We start from the raw sequence: 19,701 nt of genomic DNA, 5'->3' as shown, positions 1-19,701 counted from the left end.
AGTGGTTGAGTCACCATCCCTGGAGGTATTTAAAAGATGTGTAGATGTGGCACTTAGGGACATGGTCTAGCGGTGGACTTGGCAGTGTTAGGTTAATGGTTGGACTTGATGATCTGAAAGGTCTTTTCCAACCTTAATGATTCTATGATTGTATGATTCTAAATATACCCTGATTTACCTTTTTATGTTTATAACTCCAATACATTTTTTTTTAAGTGTTCATCAAGTTTTCTGAAGAATTGATTGAAAAATGTCAAACAACCTGTTTCAAAAGTAGGGAATAGTAAGCTGTTTGAAAAACTGGCATCAGTTACATCTCTGATATAGTTGTATTGAAAAGCCAAAACAGGATTATAGCTTGTATGGAGTTACTTGTTCTCACTTGCATTTCCAGGGGCTCTCATGTGAGAATTTGCTGAAATACAATGCATAACCAAAATATCATGTTCTTTTTCTATTAATAATGAGAATTACTTTGTATTAAAAGTAATTAATTATTTGTAAAAGCAGGAGAGAAATACATAGCTAAAATAATCATTATACAGTGTCATGCATTGTGATGGGACACTGTTTTGCAAATCTAAGAGAAAAATCAGCAGATATAGAATATCTGCTGAGATGCTCTCACACGATTACACAACTTTATGAAAAAACAGTGCACAGCAATAATGACAACCTGAGTCCCTCTGTTTTCATTGCCATAATTGTTCTATTTTCTCATCTTTTTCTGTCCTGAGAGGTAAGACACCAGAGGGATTGAAGTGGGATTTTTCCTTCCCTCTCTTACCATTTATGTTCATGGCTTTAAGAAAGGCTTCTAGTGGCAAGACTTCTGTTTTTGAGAGGAATTGAGGAATTATTCTGGCAGCTTTCACATGGTACTTCGACTGCTTTTCCCTTTTGGTGAAGCCTCACGTGACAAATCTTAGAGATGATACTCCAGAGACAAGTGTAGCACCTAGCCCAGCAGGACAGGCACAACCAGTGCTGCTGTCAAATCAACACATGCACATGTTGCCCCAAAGAGAAAGCATGCTACTGAAGAGAAATAGATGTAACTGACTAAAATCAGAGGGTTACGTGCAGTCCTTTTGTTTAATGAATTTAATGTAACTCTGCAAATCCTACGCCAGTCACGAATATTTAGAAAATCAAGTCCTGAGATTTTTAGAGGGCTAAATCTACTTCCTAAATTAAATGATGGCAAAAGTAATATACACATAATAGATATAGTTTACCTATTCAAATCAATGCTAACTTCCTACAAGTCTTGAGATTTCTTAATTAGAGACAGAATAGTTGGTATAGAAATTAATTGTGTTTTTCCTTAAAGCTTAGAGCTTTTCTATTACTACGTCAATTTTGAACGTCACAGGGAGTATTCATTTTTCATATTTAATGCCACATGTAGTACTGATGAGCTGCTACAGTCATAATTTTAGCCCTATTACAGAAATTCAATTGCTCAAGTAATTCCATTGAAATAAATGGGATCAACCAGGTAAATGATCATGAACATGACTGAAGATTCTACAGACTGTTCTCTTCTGGAATATCGTTTCAAAAAAAAAAACAAAAAATTTAGGTTTGAATGAGATTCTGTGAGTCCTTATATTGGGGGGAGTTTTGTAAGGTGGAAAGTAAAGAATGTATTGTATGAAATTAGGACTTAGCTGGGACTATGGCTACATGGAAAAAGAAGACATATTTCTCATTAGCGGCATGTAGCTATCAAAGGAAGATCAGATTTGCAACACAGCTAATACCCCCAAAAAGTTGTAAAATGAGGAGGAATGGATCTTCGCATAGATCATCCACATAGAAATCTGCTGTTTTCTCAATAAACCCCCTTTTCCTATCTTAGGAAGCTCAGCTTTTTTGACCACTGTTCAAAGACAAAAAAATAGTATAGTATTCATGGTAAAAGTGTGTGCTAGTAATCCATCCTTTAGAGGTAATGGGAAAAACTTTCAATGCTGTGTGCAACTTCTAAGAAATTTCTTAATAAACAACTGTTTTTTATAACTCCTGAGACACCAGAAGAAAATAATTACCCTGTTGAGCAAAACTATAAAAATTAAAACACTAGGCCGGGTAAGAGAGCCTCCCCATGAGTGGATGTGCACATTTCAGCAATGCACCTCCAAAGGTCCTTGTAGTGGCGCTCCATGAGCTTACTTTCTTATTTAAAAAAAAATGTAACCAAAAGTTACAGCTGAAACATTCAAGATCATAAAAAATTATACAAGCCCTACTTTTGAAAAAAAATTATACAAGACCTTCTTTCTACCTGTCCCCTTCAATGTCTATCAGCCAGACTGGCAGTATGGCATGACCTGAAAGTTACATGATGAAAATGGTCCATAACAATGGATCACAAGGGGTGTATAGCTTTCAGTATGGCTGTACCTTTGTTAGTGTAAACTGCATTATAATTCCATAGATGTCATTAAAGCTAGAACAATTCGCATCATCTAAGTATGTACGTCCAAATGTTGGGAGACCTCAAAGTTTGCTGAGCAAGCGTTAGTCCATTCCAGAAGAAAATATAATTGAAAGAAGTGCTAAGAAACTCTCATTTACTCTCAGTTAATAGTTATTTCTGCCAGAACAAACACAAACATACAGTCTTATTTTTATATTTGCCTAAACAACAATAGATGGACCTAAAAATATTCAGAAATTCTGTAACAATTGGTTGTAGAACATCTCAGAGCTTAAATTAATTCAATCTAGCACTATGGGTCAAATTCTGCTTTTAAATAACTAAAAGTGCAAATGAAGATAGTAATTCTTTGCTGAATTATTTCAGTCTTTTGTCATCCTTGGTTTATCAAGAAAATACCAGGGAGAAAAAGGAAAAAAGACTTTCCTAATTCTTTCTTGTTTTTACTGCCTGCAAACCATATGTCTCTCCACTGAAGTAATGAAAATACACTGTTATAAATGTAGAATGTAATAAGGGCAAAGGGAAAAAAGGTTAGACTATTCCATTTTTTCAGATTTCAGAAGGCCTTAAAATTAAATCCAAAGAATATTCATATTCTGAGGGATCTGGTTTATTTTACTTCATATTGCAACTCAACATTTAAAGAATTAAAATTAACTGCAAACATTCCATTGGAATAAAATAAACAGAGAAAAGTGTGTCTGAAATTAATTTTGATTAAAATAGAAAAAATATTTAAAGAAAAGGAAACAACTTTTTAACTTACCAGCTTGACCAAGTGTATACTCCTGATATCTTGTTCCTATTCTGTTTGTGGCTGTACAATTATACCGTCCAAAATCACTGTCAGATGTGGGAGCAATCTTTAAAATGAATGCAGTTTGTAAATATTAGTTTTTAATTAAACATCAAAGTTCTTTAAAAATATCAGAAATGCAAAAATGTTCTCCTTAACCAATATGCAGATGCTTTCTTACTTCAGCCTATCTAGTATATTCTCCAAATACAGATCTAAATACACCCTTTTTCATGTTAAACTCCCCCTTCTCAAATTCAAATGAGGAAATCAAATAATGGAAAATGGTGACATTGTTTATCTTTACAATTTCACTTTTAACAAGAAAAAAACCTAATAAACTTCACATTTTTTTCACAGATGCTATTTGCACAAACTGATATTTTGACTGAAATAAGCAATGAAAGGTCTGAAAATTGCTGATTCCTATCGATGATGCAAGAATAATATTTTACTTTTTATTGTTTGCAGGATTCTCAATACACCAGATATTCAGGGGGAAAAAGAAGGAAAAAGAAGATAAAAGGGCTGTGGCTGAGCTGTAAACTCAGGTGAATAAGGATATAAGACAGAACAGATAATAGATATTAAAAGGAACTAATGCTTTATTGGAATCCAGCTTGCCTGACCAGCTGTTCAGGTGACAGAAGAATGGAAGAGCACTCAGAGAACAACAGACTGTAAAGCATATTTTGTGTCGTTAAGCTTTACTTAAAATAAAAAAAAACCCTAAAGATGACCTTCAAAAAAGAGTAAGACTGTGTCTCTCTAAATCTATATCCTCTACTACAAGAAACGAAGTTACTTGTTTGGACTTTATGAAAAAAATGTAGTTTTTTTCAGTGCTCTGTACAACTCTTGCTTGGCATCTGAAGTAGGTCCCCCACTCTGATTAGCCCTATAGCTTCTCAATCTTTTTTCCCATGGCAATTGAGAAGCTTATGCTCAGACATAAGCCTGATACTAGACAGAAATGGAGAAAACTAACTTCTTCCACACCTGTGGAGGAAGACAGTATGTTGACCCTGTAACAGGTGAGACCATGGCTGGAGACACTGGTTACACTTTGTTGTGAAATGATTAATTAAGGACCATGATTTGCTATATACTATTGCTGAGTAGTTCACTGTTTAGTCAAGTTAATAAAGTAAACAGATAATTAAGGTCCACTCTTTGTCTTCTGCCTTTCTCAGGTTTTGTTCTTACACGTACCTCTTAGATGACAGAAGGGAGCTTAATTCTTATTTTTCCAATGCCTCTGTGCGTAAACAGTTGTTACCAAAGCCAATTGCAGTTTATTACCACTTTACCCTTCTGCTTTGTTCTTGACTGAAGCCACACAAATCTTTTTGCATATACCAAGCACCTACCAGGTAGTCACTTTAGTTTTCAGTATTAACCTGATGGCTTAGTTTTATATTTATTTATGTATTTATTTACTTGCAAGAAATGCAAGTTACATTTTTGTTCATTGTAGATGGAAAACTGAGCACGAGCCATACAAATGAGGTTTATTTTCTAACTGCTCACAAGAAATGTGGAGATAAATAAGTTCCTAAATAGTTGTTTGGGGGTTTTTTTTAGAGAGCTTTATTTATAAAATTATAAGTCTTATCCTTAAAGGCACTCTTTAGTACTTGCAATGGTGCCAAACTGAGGAAGAAATTAACTAATGTCACCACATTGATTTCCATTTTAAGCCTTACCTCTAGAATCAGCTTTCTTCCTGTACTGTAGGTCTTCAGATGTGTTGTATTTTTTACCGGTAAAACTAATTTTCCTCTTCTCCACTGAACTGAGGCAGATGGATTTGCTAGCACTTCACAGCTTATATTGATGGGATTGCCTTCCCAAGAGTAATACATGGTTTGATTTGACACAAATGTTGGAGCATCTGGAAAAAGGAAATGATACACAAATATATTAACTGTTTTAGTAAAACAAGCTGTATACCCCTATCCAAGCATTCATGTTCACACAGAAATTTCAATTGATTGCTGTATCAATTTATTACGGACCATGAAAATATCACTATTCAACCTTGAGTTTCTTGAGCCTTTGTTTTGGTAGCTTTCTCCTCTCCTGAAACTGTTTCAGCTGAAATTCTCAGGAAAAGAATACCTGCTAATTATATTTAGCATTAGGCAACATCAGGCCCTTGAAAGACATTATCACAGAAAAGACAAAGAACATTTCTTCCTGAGGATGAGAAACTCTTCAGCCAGTCCCTTGTATGACAAAGGGAGGTGAGCTACGAAACTTACATATATAATCTGTTCATTTGCTGATTTTATAGTGTCTTCTTTTGCTATGGAGAAATTATATTTACTCTCCAAATTTTCATTTTCATAGATGTGTAAAAGCTTCACCCATTTCTCACTGGAACTATCTTATACTTTATGAAATCTTTCTAAAAAGGGATGTTTAGTTGTGTGAATAAACCTAGAAGAAAAAAATAATAAAAGAATACCTAAAATGTTGCAACGTATTCTACCTACTTCAGAAAAAAATATTGTGTATCAGTACACTATCTAGGATAATCTTTATACCAGTTCCTTATGAAATCATCGAGCTACAGACAAGCAAAAAGATGGTGTGTCTTCCTTACAAACCTGCCTATAAATGGTTACGTTAAACACATAGCCAAACACTGAGTCTGATACAGAGGAAATTGCTGGTTTGCAAACTAACAGTGATTTTCAGATCACAATGCCAGTAGTGACAAGAATTATCTGTTCTACTTACTGTTTCCCTGGATAGCAGGAACAGTTTAATGGTCTCTAGAAGATGAGAGGGAGTAGCTCTTTCCCTGCTCTTCTACTTATGTCTTGGGTAAATCATATTTTATGTCTATCCAATATTTATTTGTAAATATTTTTTAAAAAATTTTAATCTCACTCTTACTATATTTTAAGAGTATTAAGAAAATATTCTTTATATTACTGAAAGTCAAGGAAACTTTGTAGTACTTTAATTCCAAAGGAGAATTATCAATTATAGCTGGTGTCATGTATCTCTTTTTAATATTTAAAATATATATGTATATATTTTTATTTTGATAAATAGCTCCAAAATACTTCTAGATGTGTCTCTGGAAATTCTAGTCTAGTCTTCTGACAAATCATTTAACTTTAGGCTAGAAAATTGCTAATAGGTCTATCAGAGACCAGAACTGAGCACATTTAACTAAGTAGAAAATTTAGCTTCAGGAACAGTTTAAAACTACTCCCTTGTTTCTGAAGTGCATGTTTTCAACTTCTTTCTGTGCTTGCCTTTGTCAAAAAGCATAACTTTTTGGTGACATTATGCTGCTGCTGCATGCATGCATACAGGCTTTGACTGAAAAGAACGGTTATCAGTAGAAGTTTTAAAGCACAGATTAAGGCTGCTACATTGCTCAACGACACAGCATTTTTTAAAATAACTCTTCAGCCCTTGTTTTTGTAGGAAAGTAAGTGGTTTCATCCAAACAAGTAAAGTATGTCTTCCTATGAATTTATTTACCAGATACAGGAGCTCATCTTTCTTTCCCAAATTATTTAATAAGTAGTTCTAGTGCTCCTTGATTTTCATAGACCTTTTAAAAAACATGTTTCATCATCTAAACATCTTAATGCAAAAATGGACTATCAAAGGGTCTTCAGGATGTGACGCTTCACACTAGTGGAGCTCTATGAAGAAAGAAGCAAACTGTATAAGCCTGTTTTATGGCTAAGTATGGTCAGGAATCTCAGAATAGCAAGAGTCATAGCCTTGGCTTTTCCTCTGGAAATGAAGTTAGTGGTGGGAGCCACTTGAAGAAAAACTGCACAAACTGACTTCTGCCTGGCAGACAGTTTTTGCACCTAATGTGTTCGACATATGGATCAGAAATCTCATCAGTGTGTTCATGAGACACAAAATGTGGTTATTTCACAACAAATTTTAGATAAGCAGTGTCTTCCAATGCACAATTTCTCAGAATAAGTTCACTTCATTAACAAACGCTGGCATGAATGTGGAAGATAGAAAGATGTTCTGTATGAACCTGACTAGCTTTCCTTCCTACCTTGGCAACATCATGCAGTTTGATGCTCTCTGCTGATTTAAATACACGTGGCAAACTCATATCCTATTTAAAAAGTCTTACAAGTGAAAAAGTGGTGTGCACTTCTATACTGAAGGTACAAGCATTTAGGAGAATAGGGACTTTCAGTTCAGATTGCTCTCTCTTCTAAAGGTAGGTTTTGGATGCTTATAGTATCTATTTATATTTTAAAAGAATAGGCGAGTTATGGACTGCCATCTATACATGCCTACAAATACTAACAGACATTTTTAACATCATAAAACACAAATAGGACTAAAAGTCCATCAAATAAAGATATATCCCAAAATCAACAACTCCCAAACGTAAAGAATTCCTAAACAAAAAGAGCTTCACATTTTCCCTCTCAAAAAGTCTGGGTAAAAAGGCTTTGCAGGCATATCCCCAGCAGGTGAAAGCTCCAATATAGCAAAAAAAAAGAAGACATAGGATGACTATGCTAATGGCTTGATTCAGACAAATTATTTTAATTCAGATTATTTTTTAGTGCCTAGTCAGGAATAGATTAAGAGACCTGGAGTGATATTTCACACAAAGAAAATAACTCTGAAAATAATTTTTTTACAGTACAAATAGAAGTTATTTTACATTTCTTATAAAATAAAAAAAAAATAGTTGGAAGGGAATAACTGGTTTATAAAGAGATTTTGTTTTTTCTTTTACGCTTTTCATCACTAACTGTAGTATATTATGCTTAAATGGTTACAGATTTATCAAACAGAAACACACAACATGTTTAATATAAAATAGAGCATGAAAAAATAACAAACCTTAAAGCCAAGGCTTTGAAAACATAACATTTTATATGTCTACAAAATCTGATCCCTCCAGTTTTCTAGAATAACTAAGAAACAAATTAAGTTAATAAATAGAACATTTATCAAGAAATTCTATCAACTGAAAATGAAGTATAACCAAGTAGAAATGAGAAAGTGGACCTTCTCATATGTTAACATACGTTAAGGATACTTAAATGCAATATATGTACTCTATAAAAAGGAAAAAGCTTCCATGCAGATCAGTGAGAAAGTTAAAACCATTAAAAAATAAAAATATGCTCTGCTTAGCTTCTATGTAACTCAGGATTAATTTATGACTGACAAAAAATAAATTCTGTAAATGAACTGTTCTTCTTAAGCTTTTGTACATAAAGTACTACCAGTTAAGACAACATACTGGACTTCTAAATAGCTAAATACAGAACTAGGAGCTTGAATACACTCCATTTTAAAATAAGCAACCCTGATGATATTTATTATATCTGAACCTTTGGCGCTCTAATGGCGCTCTAAAAAAAAAAAAAAAAAACCAACAAACCTGCAGAAAAGTACAAAAGCTACTGTTCATATTAGTTAGTATAGGCACATAATAAATCATAGAATCATAGAATGGTTTGGGTTGGAAGGGACCTTTAAAGGTCATCTAGTCCAGCCCCCCTGCCATGGGCAGGGACATCTTCCACTAGATCAGGTTGCTCAAAGTCCTGTCCAACCTGACCTTGAACACTTCCAAGGATGGGGCATCCACAGCTTCTCTGGGCAACCTGTTCGAGTGTCTCACCACCCTCATCACAAAAAAATTCTTCCTTATGTCTAATCTGAAACGCTTGTCCTGTCGCAACGGGCCCTGCTAAAAAGTTTGCTGGCATCTTTTTTATAAGCCCCCTTTAAGTACTGATAGGCTGAAATAAGGTCTCCCCGGAGCTGTCTCTTCTCCAGGCTGAACAACCCCGACTCTCTCAGCCTTTCTCCATAGCAGAGGTGTTCCACCCCCCTGACCATTCTCGTGTCCCTCTTCTGGACCCACTCTCACAGGTCCACGTGTCTTGTGCTGGGGACCCCAGAGCTGAATGCAGTACTCCAGGTGGTGTCTCACAAAAGGTGAGTAGAGGGGGAGAATCACCTCTCTTGACCTGCTGGCCACGCTTCTTTTTATGCAGCCCAGGATATGATAAAGTACATAAGTACTGTTATAAGCTTAAACGGTTAAAGGTGGAGTATTATTTTTGAGAGATGAGGCAATCCAAATGAAAAAGATGCCTAGAAGGAATAAATACTATATCACAAAGGTACAAAATTAAACAAAACTATTCTATGAGAGTAGGATTCTATAAGCAATTATAACTTTAGAATGGCATTTTAGAATAGTTAGTATTATGGCACCAGCGTTAGCTAAACTCAAGCTGTTCATTTCCCCAAACAAGAAAGAAACTGACAGGTCAGCACTCCAATTAGGAGAAGTGGTCCTGGATAACCTGCATAAGAAGACTGTGTAAGAGAAGCAAACTCTGACCTGAAAACTGTGTCTAGCATTTAGGTACCCTTATTAGATATGATGTCCAAGAACAGTGATTCAAGAACAGACTAATACATCATATGTCTCATCCAGAAGGTAATTCAGTTAACGACTTCAAAGGTCCAGCTCTGGTGTATGTTTGGCGTTATACACCAAATTGGATATTGCAAATTACCTGATTCAACACATGTGTCCAGACAGCTATAATAGGAAACTAGTGTACAGAATCAGATTTGCACTTCTTAATATAAGAACATAGGTTTTCAAACTTTTGGCTATCTGTTCCTCAAATAATTTGTTTTCCAGGATCATACAATGAAAATACATGACAGACTATCAGGTCTAAGATGCTGGGACATTTTGTGTAGTATATTATTGGAAGCCTCTCTCTTAGGTGGTTAATACTGGCATAAGTTTCCCATCATCAAGGACTTTAATAAACCACATCCTCTACCAAATTTAGTACTTTCCTTGCCATCCATCCTATAAAAGTACCTTAATTTTTTGTAACTCTGCCACAATTTGGTTAAAAGCCTTCTGTCTTTCTCTTGTATTTTCTCCCATGTACCTGTTTCTCAATAGTTAATATTTGGAATGAATAGGTTTTCCTTGGAGCTAAAGTAGAAGAACCTCCCCAGACAGGTACAATAACTGTCACATATTCCTTGTAACAAGAAATAATATTAGAAAGACTTAACAAATGAGGCCAGGTGGTTAGATTTTAATATACAATCATCCTTAAAAGGAAGATAGGAACTACAGAGCTTCAGGGTTACTAACTTTCACAGTTTTACTGCTACTATCACGATCATGTGGCTGCAAGGAAAAACGTGCAAGATCTGCATGCGAAGTTTCCAAATAGAAAAGTAAATGAAACTTATCATATACTAGGTTTTAATTTGCCATGATTATTAGCTAAAACCAGAGGGGTTTTTTCAGAATCCAGCTCATCATTTTGAAAGTTTGAGATCAGCAGTTTTGCAGAGGTACATGTTTCTTTCAGAGCAAGTGACAGGAAACACCACTCTCAGTAATGTTTCCTTTCCCCCTCCCCATTCTCTTGGTTCCTCTCAAAATGCACTACAATAAAACACTGATGTTCAATAGTATGACGGACTACCTACTAATTATACAGTTTATGCAAGAGTAAGAGTCCCCTCTCACTGGCAAGCAGTACTAGTCCCTGATAACCTTGACTATGATATTATTTTTAATATCCAAACACCACACTAATTTCTCCATTTCCATAAGCATAGGAAAAAAATTAGTTATCATAAGATAAGGTATCTTTCTGCTAGACGCAAAGTATGTTGTTGATAATGGCACCTTCAACCTTAACAAACGGTGGGCAACGAATGCATGCATAGTTTTGGTGCGTGGTGCTGCCAGAGTCACAGAAATTTCACGTATCTGTTTTTCTTTGAATTCCACTTGACATTAAGGAATTGTATTTGGTTGATCACTTTAAAAAAAAAATACAAAACACAAAACAAAACAAATAAAAACCCCAAGAAATTTTAGTTTCATAGAAATATCTATTGTGAATCTGTTGTGAATATCTGTCTAAAATTATCTAAACCTGCCTAAAATAGGACTAAAAAACCCTCTCTCCCCCCTCTCTCCCTCCCTCCCTCCCCCATATTCTCAAATTGTAATTGTTGTTCCTGTATGGAGCAGGGACTCTCAGCCTCATTATCTCTTTACTTAATTTTTACACACAGTGCTGTCCAGAAAGCAACAACAAAAAAAATCTCTAAGAAATTTTAAGGAACATACTAAAAATCCAAACAGCACTGCTGAAATTACCCTGTATATCCAACTCCATTTCCAACACGTGGTCCCCCTAAACCTATACCTTATATCCCTCAGACCTCCAGTACAGCGTGCTCAAACTCACCCGCTATTTCCCTCTTTACTTTAGCCCTGTGCTGCTCTCAGTGTGTGCGGCAACAGCAGCTCAGAGGCAGGCTCTGTGGTGCAGAGGGGCCTGGCCTCAGATACTGCAACCAAAGCTACGTGCCTCAGGTTTACCGTAAACAATACTGGAGGTCTCTCTTTCAAGCATGTGCTACCCTAGTGACTTCAGCATGCTCTGACATAACTGAAGACTACTTAAAGATACCAATTCCAAGTAATGCCAAGTATTCTGCAGTTAAGGGAAGTTAATTGAGAAAAAGAATATTGAGGTTACAAATCTCAATTTAAGATATTTTGTTTTGTTCAAGTTTCAAAGTTTCAACGTTACACTTATCATACCATCTGATTATTTTCTTCATAATTCTCAGATGTGTTGCTTCTGCTCTGCTGGACCTATCTTGGAGGTATAGAGAAGGACAAAGGCCATGTTGCCTTTTTTTCATTCACAGGTCATCATTGTATAATATAAATTACACTTAACATAGTAGGAAATGACTTGCAAAACTGTTGAATTTTGCAAGTATGAAAACCAGTTTAAAATTTACGCATTAAAATCTTTTTTTTTTTTTTTTTTTTTTACCTTTACTTTTCACAATTGCATATGTGAAAAAATTACGTCAGTAAGAAAAGATGCTGAGGCATATATACCTATTAATAAAATGAGTAAATTATTAGAAGAGAAACAGAATAAAACCTAAAATATTTTATTTATATTTTATTCAAATATTCATTCGAAATTGTATTTTTCTATTAAAAGAAAAATAGCCAACATGTTCTTAAAAATCTACTTAAAATGACATCAAGCTCATTGCAAGGTCAGCAAAAACATGCAGTATAGAGCTCTATTAGGTAAAAATTTAGAGAAATTCCTAACATGAATATCGCATTTTAACAAGTCATTAACATATATAGGCCAAAAGTTTTTAAGATGGAATTCCTATTCTAAAGTATGATTACACCCTTTTGGGCTAAAGAATAGGTAGATTTACTATACAGATGAATAAAGTATAATTTTAGCCACTTTGCCACATTTATTGTTGCAAGACCAGGAAAAGACAACAAAGATGCATTCATCTCTGCTTCAGTACAGGGAGTTTTGGTGAAACGGTTTTTGCAAAGTGACTTTATGCAGTAAACCTCACCTTTTGCTCAGAATTCAACATTCTTATCCCCTTTAAGTCATTGCAATGGCATACCAAATTTGCTTCTATGCAAGCGCACAAGGTAGTCAAAGAAGGAAAAATTTAAATCTTGTAAGTGACATTCATGAGCTCCAAAGTCATGTCAAAATTATGACATGTATTTCATGATGCTAAAGATTGACCTTTTCCATCTTTCCTTTCTCATTTTAAGCTACAAATTAGACAGGAAGAAATGTAACTAAAGCCAATAGTATTTTAATAGAAAAGATGCAAAATTTCCCAGAATATTTCAACATTTTGTTTCTCTTCATTGCTTTTCCTGTCATTTGTCTCTTTCTTAGATCATATGATTGTGTTTATCAGTTTTGGCTGTGATAACAAGATAGGGCTAGGCCCCCATGATTAATAGCTGAAGGGAGGGTGTAAAGAAGGCAGAGCCAGGCCCTTTTCAGTGGTGTCCAGTGACAGGACAAGAGGCAATCCCTTCCAACCTCAACCATTCTGTGAGTAGTGACAGGATGTTGATACACTGATCTAACAGAAACCGAATCTAAAGTATGAACTGTCTGCATTTATTATAATTTATAATAGCAGTAGGTAGCTGAAACATTTGTGACATTTGTCACAACATCTGTGACATCTTGCACATAGTAGTATTATTTTCACTGATTCAAAGCCTTGCTTCCTTGAAGGTAAATAGAATTTGTAGCTCAACTTGTTCAACCTGCTTTTAAGTAATGCTGTATATTTTTGCAAAGATATAAAATTAAATAGCATGAATCCAAAGCATCTGCATTAACCACAATGCAATACAGCTAACTAACATAAAACAAAGTGAAAAGCCTAAAAGACTAATTGACTCGGGAAATGAAGTTCAATACTGTAATAGTAATGAGATTGATTTCAAATTCAGGCGGAAAAAAAGAAAAAGAAAAAAGACTGTTTCTGATAAGCAATACAGTAGTATAATAAATACTACACAGGTTTCTTTATAGGTAAAGACTGTGTTGCACATGCTACGCATTTTTTTTTTTGTACCACTGAACGTTGGTACATAACTAATAAGGAATATAACTACAAAATTCAGGTTTGGATGAAAACCAGTAGTAAGAAAACCTCATTTTTGGAAGACACTTTAAATTATTTAAATGGATTTTTTTAGAAATTGTTTTCTAAGAAATCATATTTGTCAACCACTCATGTGGCTGATATCATGCAAAAATGTACCATATTACTGAATGCAATATGTTTGTGATAGTTGATTATATCCTAAAACACTAGGCTTTGTGTACAGTGAGGAAGTAGGCATTTTTGGACCATCCAGCATATCTAATAACTGCAGTATCAATGTTGAAACTTGGGACTTTTAACTGAAATAGAGTGATGCAAAAACTGGTAAATGCAGCTACAAAAGACGGTAAGTTAGGATGCTTCCCGGGTACTATATGGAAAACCAGAGACTTTTCCAAAGAACATGGTTTAATACATCTTCTCCAGTAACAGGAGTATTCTCCGAAGGAATCTGCACTTGGTGATACAGAGCAATCAGAGAGACCAGCATCTTACACAATGTGTGCACCTAGGAGTACACAATTAAGTGCTGTAAATACTGACTGTGTTAATGATAGTTTGAACACAATGAAAGGAAAACTTTAAGGGCAAGTAGAGAGCCACTTCTAAGGATCATAGACTGCTGATCATTAAAGGCTTCTTTAAATCCTTTCCAACTTAGTAATGCTATCAGTGCATCCTAACTAAGAATAATACTATGAGGAAAGATGATCCATCATATCTAACATGTCAAAGTTATGATTTTTCATAATCTAATGCTAATCATTGCAGTGAATAATTTGTGGAACCCAAGAAATAATGTGTTCTCTCATCAGAAGTTTTCTTCTCTTAGTCAGGCCTGTATTGTGCTTTTTAAGATCCGTTTATATCCCTAGCATATATTTTTCAGAATAATTATGTCTCAGCTAAAAAGACAAAAAATACCATTTAGAAAATTAAACATCTGCATAGGAAAACTGTAACTTTGAAAGGCACCTGATAGTATGTACAAATATATGTACAAATCAAGTTGTAATTCACTGGGAATTGTACATTTAACTTCCTCAGGCCCTTCTGAAAACCTCATCTTCGAGTATCTCCCATTTTATCTATTTTTTATCTATTTCTATCATGGTTTTTATTAAAAAAAGAAATAGCTATTTCTCTATGATAAATATATAGATAATCACTATAGACACATCTTAATACCCAATACCTAGTATACATCATATATGCCATCACACAGGAACTTTTCAATCAGTTACTTCTATTATTATTGTTATTATTATTATCATCATCATCCAATACACACTAGGCTTCATATGTGTAATCAAATTTCGCAGTTAATGAAATCCATTAGTAAATAACATTTATAATGGTATCTTTCTTTTTTACGTCATTTTGATTTATTTTTCATACTGAATATAAGGAAAACTAAACATAACTAAATACAAATATCACTTTGTAGGAAGAAACCCTTATAAATGTCTCTGGGTTCCCTACAATTCATGTCTGTCTAGCATTTACTTCAGATAAAAGGCAGGGTTAACTGTGCCCAATTGGTATCAAACCTGATAATCTCTTCCTGTCCTGGAGAACTGCTCTTATCATCAAGAGCAACCCCAACAGAGAACACGGATAAAGTACAGAAACTCTGTGCAATCCTACTGTCAGTTTAAGTCTCTGATAGGGGTCAGTAAGTAAAAGGATGAGACAGTGACACCAGAGCACTCTGTGTTAGGCCTGTTTAACTGCACTGACGTTTAAGGATGTGATGAGAGCATGCTCCTTTCCTGACTACACAAACTGACAAATGTATTAAAACTTACAAAGAAAACTGCTGTAGTTTTGTTATTAACATACAGAATGGCATAGGTGCATTGAGTAGTCCTATCTAGGAACTATGGAACAATATAAAAAATTGTCTTGCTTATTTATTTATATTTTAATTTTAAAATAGTTATTGAGTTTTATACTAGAATATTATTAAAAATAATAAAAATTCTGCTAAAATGGCTCATTAGTGATTATGCAAAAAGCCAGCCATACCCACAAAAATTCTTCTCAAAACTGGTTGTGAAGGGAACAAAACCAAAAAAATTGAAGTGAATATTAAAATATTTTGAAGAGTTTTATGCAATTTGGTAAATGAATATTTGGAAAAAAAAAAGAAAAAAACCCTGATCGCAATGTTTGTAATTACAATTAACATGCTGAAAAAATATCACTTGCAAAATGATACAAGAAGAGTCAAATCATTTATTCAATACCAACTTCACAGGATCTCATAACAATTCCCCGTTTTCCCATTTTGCTATGAGATTACAAATTAGTTGTTTAGTTTTTGAACCTGTACCTTTTGCTGAAAGTCTCTAGCCTGCAACTTACAAAGTGAAATAACTGGAATGAAGGATAACTATGACACCTGCTTCATAAAAGAATGTATTTGTAGTGTCTACCAAGGCATAAAATCATACTTAAACCAAAACGGTATTCCATATTTGATTGTTCCCACACATATTAAAAATTAAGCCTGCCGTACCATAATGAGAATATGTCACTTAGCATCTGTTCTAAAACTTTTACCCAGAAAGGTGTCTTAGACTATAATAATGTATTGTATCAATCCAGAGATTTTGTTATGCCCTTTAGTATGAATTCTGTGCTGCTAATAAATTCTTAAATTTCAGTTGCCCACGTTTCATAAAATGTGGTGCATCCTATATCTCTCTTCTGAACACAAAAGGTATTTATTTAATTTTTTAAAGCACAACGGCTACATAACCTTAATCAAAATTAATCAAACAATATATTTCATATCACTGTGTAGAGGAGGACAGGATTTTACAGAAATTTTACAGGAACTTCACTGAACTTGCATTTTTATCTAGTAATTTTTTTTTTTCCTTTATATACATATAAAATAAATAATTATCAGTGCATCAGTGCACTCATTAAAGAAACAAATATAGTAAATCAATATGTTCCCAAAAGAATAATAATATTTTGCGAAGTTTCAAATCCCTTCATATGTCTATTTATTGAAGAGTAGCTATGTTAAAGCTATTAATAAATACTGTATTTATTTCTTAGGTCTTCTGGGTTGGCAAATCTCTCCATTCCTAACATCCAATTACAACTTTCACCATTTCTCATTTTCCTTTCAGATTTATTTCCTATGTCATAATGCATTGTTTGCTTGCCAAAAAGATGGAAAATGCAACTGTATACTGAAGTCACTTTTAGAACTCCTCAGGAAATCACTCAGCTGATAGTCTGCAACCGTTACTTATCTTTCTCTGCCACAGATCCTATTCCAACTTCTGTCTTCCCGCTGGAAAGACTTTCTGTTCAGAGCCTCAATCTCAAACAGGCTCAACTCAAGCTATATTGCAAATGTAGAACAAATGTATCTAGAAAATCTCTAGCAAAATAGAACGACAATGAAATATAAAAGAAGGATTTTGTTTGTTTGTTTTCATTTTTCGAAGACCTTTGCTTCATGAATTTGAAGAACAGTTTGAAGAGGCAATTTTCCAATGAATTTTTGTATATTTCAAATTTATATCCTCTGATTGGCTTCTATAGCATCAGACTCTTCTCTAAGCAAAAACAATCTCCTTTTCTCCTGGATAAATTTTAAAAGCTTTGAATAAAGCAGCCTGTCCATAAAGCAGCCTGTCTAAAAGAGATTATCACAAACTTGTGAACTCCAGGAGGGGTTATAAGACGGGCTAGAGACTTGCTGGGGATTAGTAAAACAGAGAACAAGGAAAAAACCAGAAGACTGTTGAACCTTAGAAGGTTAAGCTCAAGACTGAGCTGTTGCTCAAATCAATCCTTACATTATCGCACTGAATACTTTTCACCCACAGCAGTCTCCACTAGCCCGAAGATTTGAAGTTATTACGCTTAGCCTTAAGTAAGTGGGTAATACCACTGGAATATGATCTCAGATGAAATACTGTCCTGCTTAAATCACCGACAAGGGTCTTGTCAACTTTAGAAAAGACAGGATTCCTCCACAGAATTCCATATCACTAACTACAGAAGAACATGCTTTCTTAAATTATGCAAGTTTAAACATGAATTACTAGGAAAAACTGACCTTCCATTAAGAATGTACTTTTTTTTTCTTTTAAAACAAATTTAAAAGAGAAAACAAAATATTAGAACTTACATTCAATATCAAGGTACATGCTCTTTTGGTGCCCACCAATTCTACTTGCAGCTTCACAGTCATATCTCCCTGAATCTGACAACTTCACATCTTTAATATGCAGTGACGATTTTCCATGCTGCCCTTTGACTTCTATACGGCCATCTGGGCTCTGTTTACATTGATTCAGGAAAAAGAAAGGTTTTATATATATATGTATATTTATGTATGTTTTATATATTAAACACCATTGATAAGTATGACTGAAAGCATCCCTTCACCCATGGTGAAGTTATTACTGACAGCTAAGCAACTTCGAAATTTGTTAAATAAATTAAAAAAAATATAGAAAAAGATGTTCTGTTTCTAGGCACTATAATCAAGGGAATAAGTACATGCTTAAAGGAACATTGTCAAGGTAAACCACAAAATGTACCCACTTATGACTGCAATAGTGAACTGCATACTCAAAACCTGTTTATGATGTCACTCATTTTGTTATGATGCTGCAGTTAATGAAAACGCATACATGTAAAATCATAGTATCTTAGATTACAGTTAGCATTATCTCTCTTGTCCTTAAAAATGTAACTGTGAAACTGAATAGAAATATCCCCTCCAAACAATGATCAAAACACAAATCCAGTCATAGATTTATTTCCATTATTCACATTTTCTTGTCACAAGCTCACAATTGTTAAAAAACATGATCCATAAATGCAACTGGAATTTCTGGATTTCATTTCCATATCATTACATGGAAAAAGGCAAGGGAGAAAAATGAATGCTGGCTTCTGATTTTCTAGAGCATAAATTTTATATTTAGCAACTTCATAAAAATCCTTATCCATAACACCTCCCCACCCCCTCCCCAAAAAGTACTTGAATTTCAAGAGTATAAAATATTAGGGAAAGCTAAATAAAACAATTAAAAAAAAATCCACTGCTTGACACTTCAACCTTCATGGAGTAGTATACCTGAGGAAAAAGAAGTTATTTTTAATCTGTTTCTGCTCTTTGCTTGTTTTGTAGCTTTGGGAAAATTCCTTTACTTCTTTGTTTCACTTTTTTCGTTTGAGGAAAAAAAAGGCTGATAAAAAATACTGGTATTTACCTACCTTCATTATTGAGGGAAGGTGGAAAAGGGAGGGTAAACCAGTAACTATTTCACTGTATCACATTTAAACTTGAAACATACTTTAATGTCCAGTCCTACAAATACATACAGTCAAGTTTACTGCTTTTTACACTAAATACTCACCAAGTGGCAGCTGATATTTAAGTGACTGAGTTTTTAATTCTGTACAATTGTTTCTTCACTGAATACAGGAAAAATGAACACAATTTAGATCTTAAAATATTTGACATAAAGCAGTCATAAAAACCATTCTGTATATCATAATTTCTACGGAAAGAAAAGTATTCTGATCCCACATCAGAATCCAAGAACACTGAATTTTGTTTTCTGTGAAAACGTCACAGCATAGGTACATAAATTAAAGTTGTGGAATTCTAATGCAAGAGCAAACCTAAAAACCTCTGGGTTGGTAAAAATTAGTAACTAACACCACTTAGTTATCTCTTATGTCATTTCTAGTGTTGAAAATTCTATTTTCATTATACCTTTAAAAAAGGAAAGAGAAAAGTTATAAAGTTACTAGTAAACATACTACAGTACTGAATGTCATGTTTTTTGGAGGGTTTTCTTGGGATAACTAAAATGCAATTTCTTGGGATAACTAAAATGCAATTTTTCTAAAACAAAACGATAAATAGTTTTCTAATTTCTGATATATATTTTTATAT

The 19,701-nt window shown here is 34.1% G+C and overlaps 1 protein-coding gene across 1 annotated transcript in view; it reads right to left on the bottom strand.

The window, feature by feature from the left end:
• Nucleotides 1-19,701, bottom strand: part of NCAM2 (neural cell adhesion molecule 2) — a 156,168-nt gene that overhangs the window by 82,406 nt on the left and 54,061 nt on the right. The window contains exons 9-11 of the mRNA XM_009283059.1: nt 17,917-18,067; nt 4,952-5,139; nt 3,216-3,312 (exon numbers count right to left, since the gene is read on the bottom strand). Of these exons, the coding sequence (XP_009281334.1) occupies nt 3,216-3,312; nt 4,952-5,139; nt 17,917-18,067 (436 nt within the window). The remainder of the gene's footprint in view (nt 1-3,215; nt 3,313-4,951; nt 5,140-17,916; nt 18,068-19,701) is intronic.

This window comes from Aptenodytes forsteri, unplaced genomic scaffold, assembly GCF_000699145.1.
Source record: "Aptenodytes forsteri isolate BGI_AS27 unplaced genomic scaffold, ASM69914v1 Scaffold2, whole genome shotgun sequence".
In the NCBI taxonomy this organism is placed as follows: domain Eukaryota; kingdom Metazoa; phylum Chordata; class Aves; order Sphenisciformes; family Spheniscidae; genus Aptenodytes; species Aptenodytes forsteri.
This window is presented reverse-complemented; position numbering and strand designations above follow the sequence as displayed.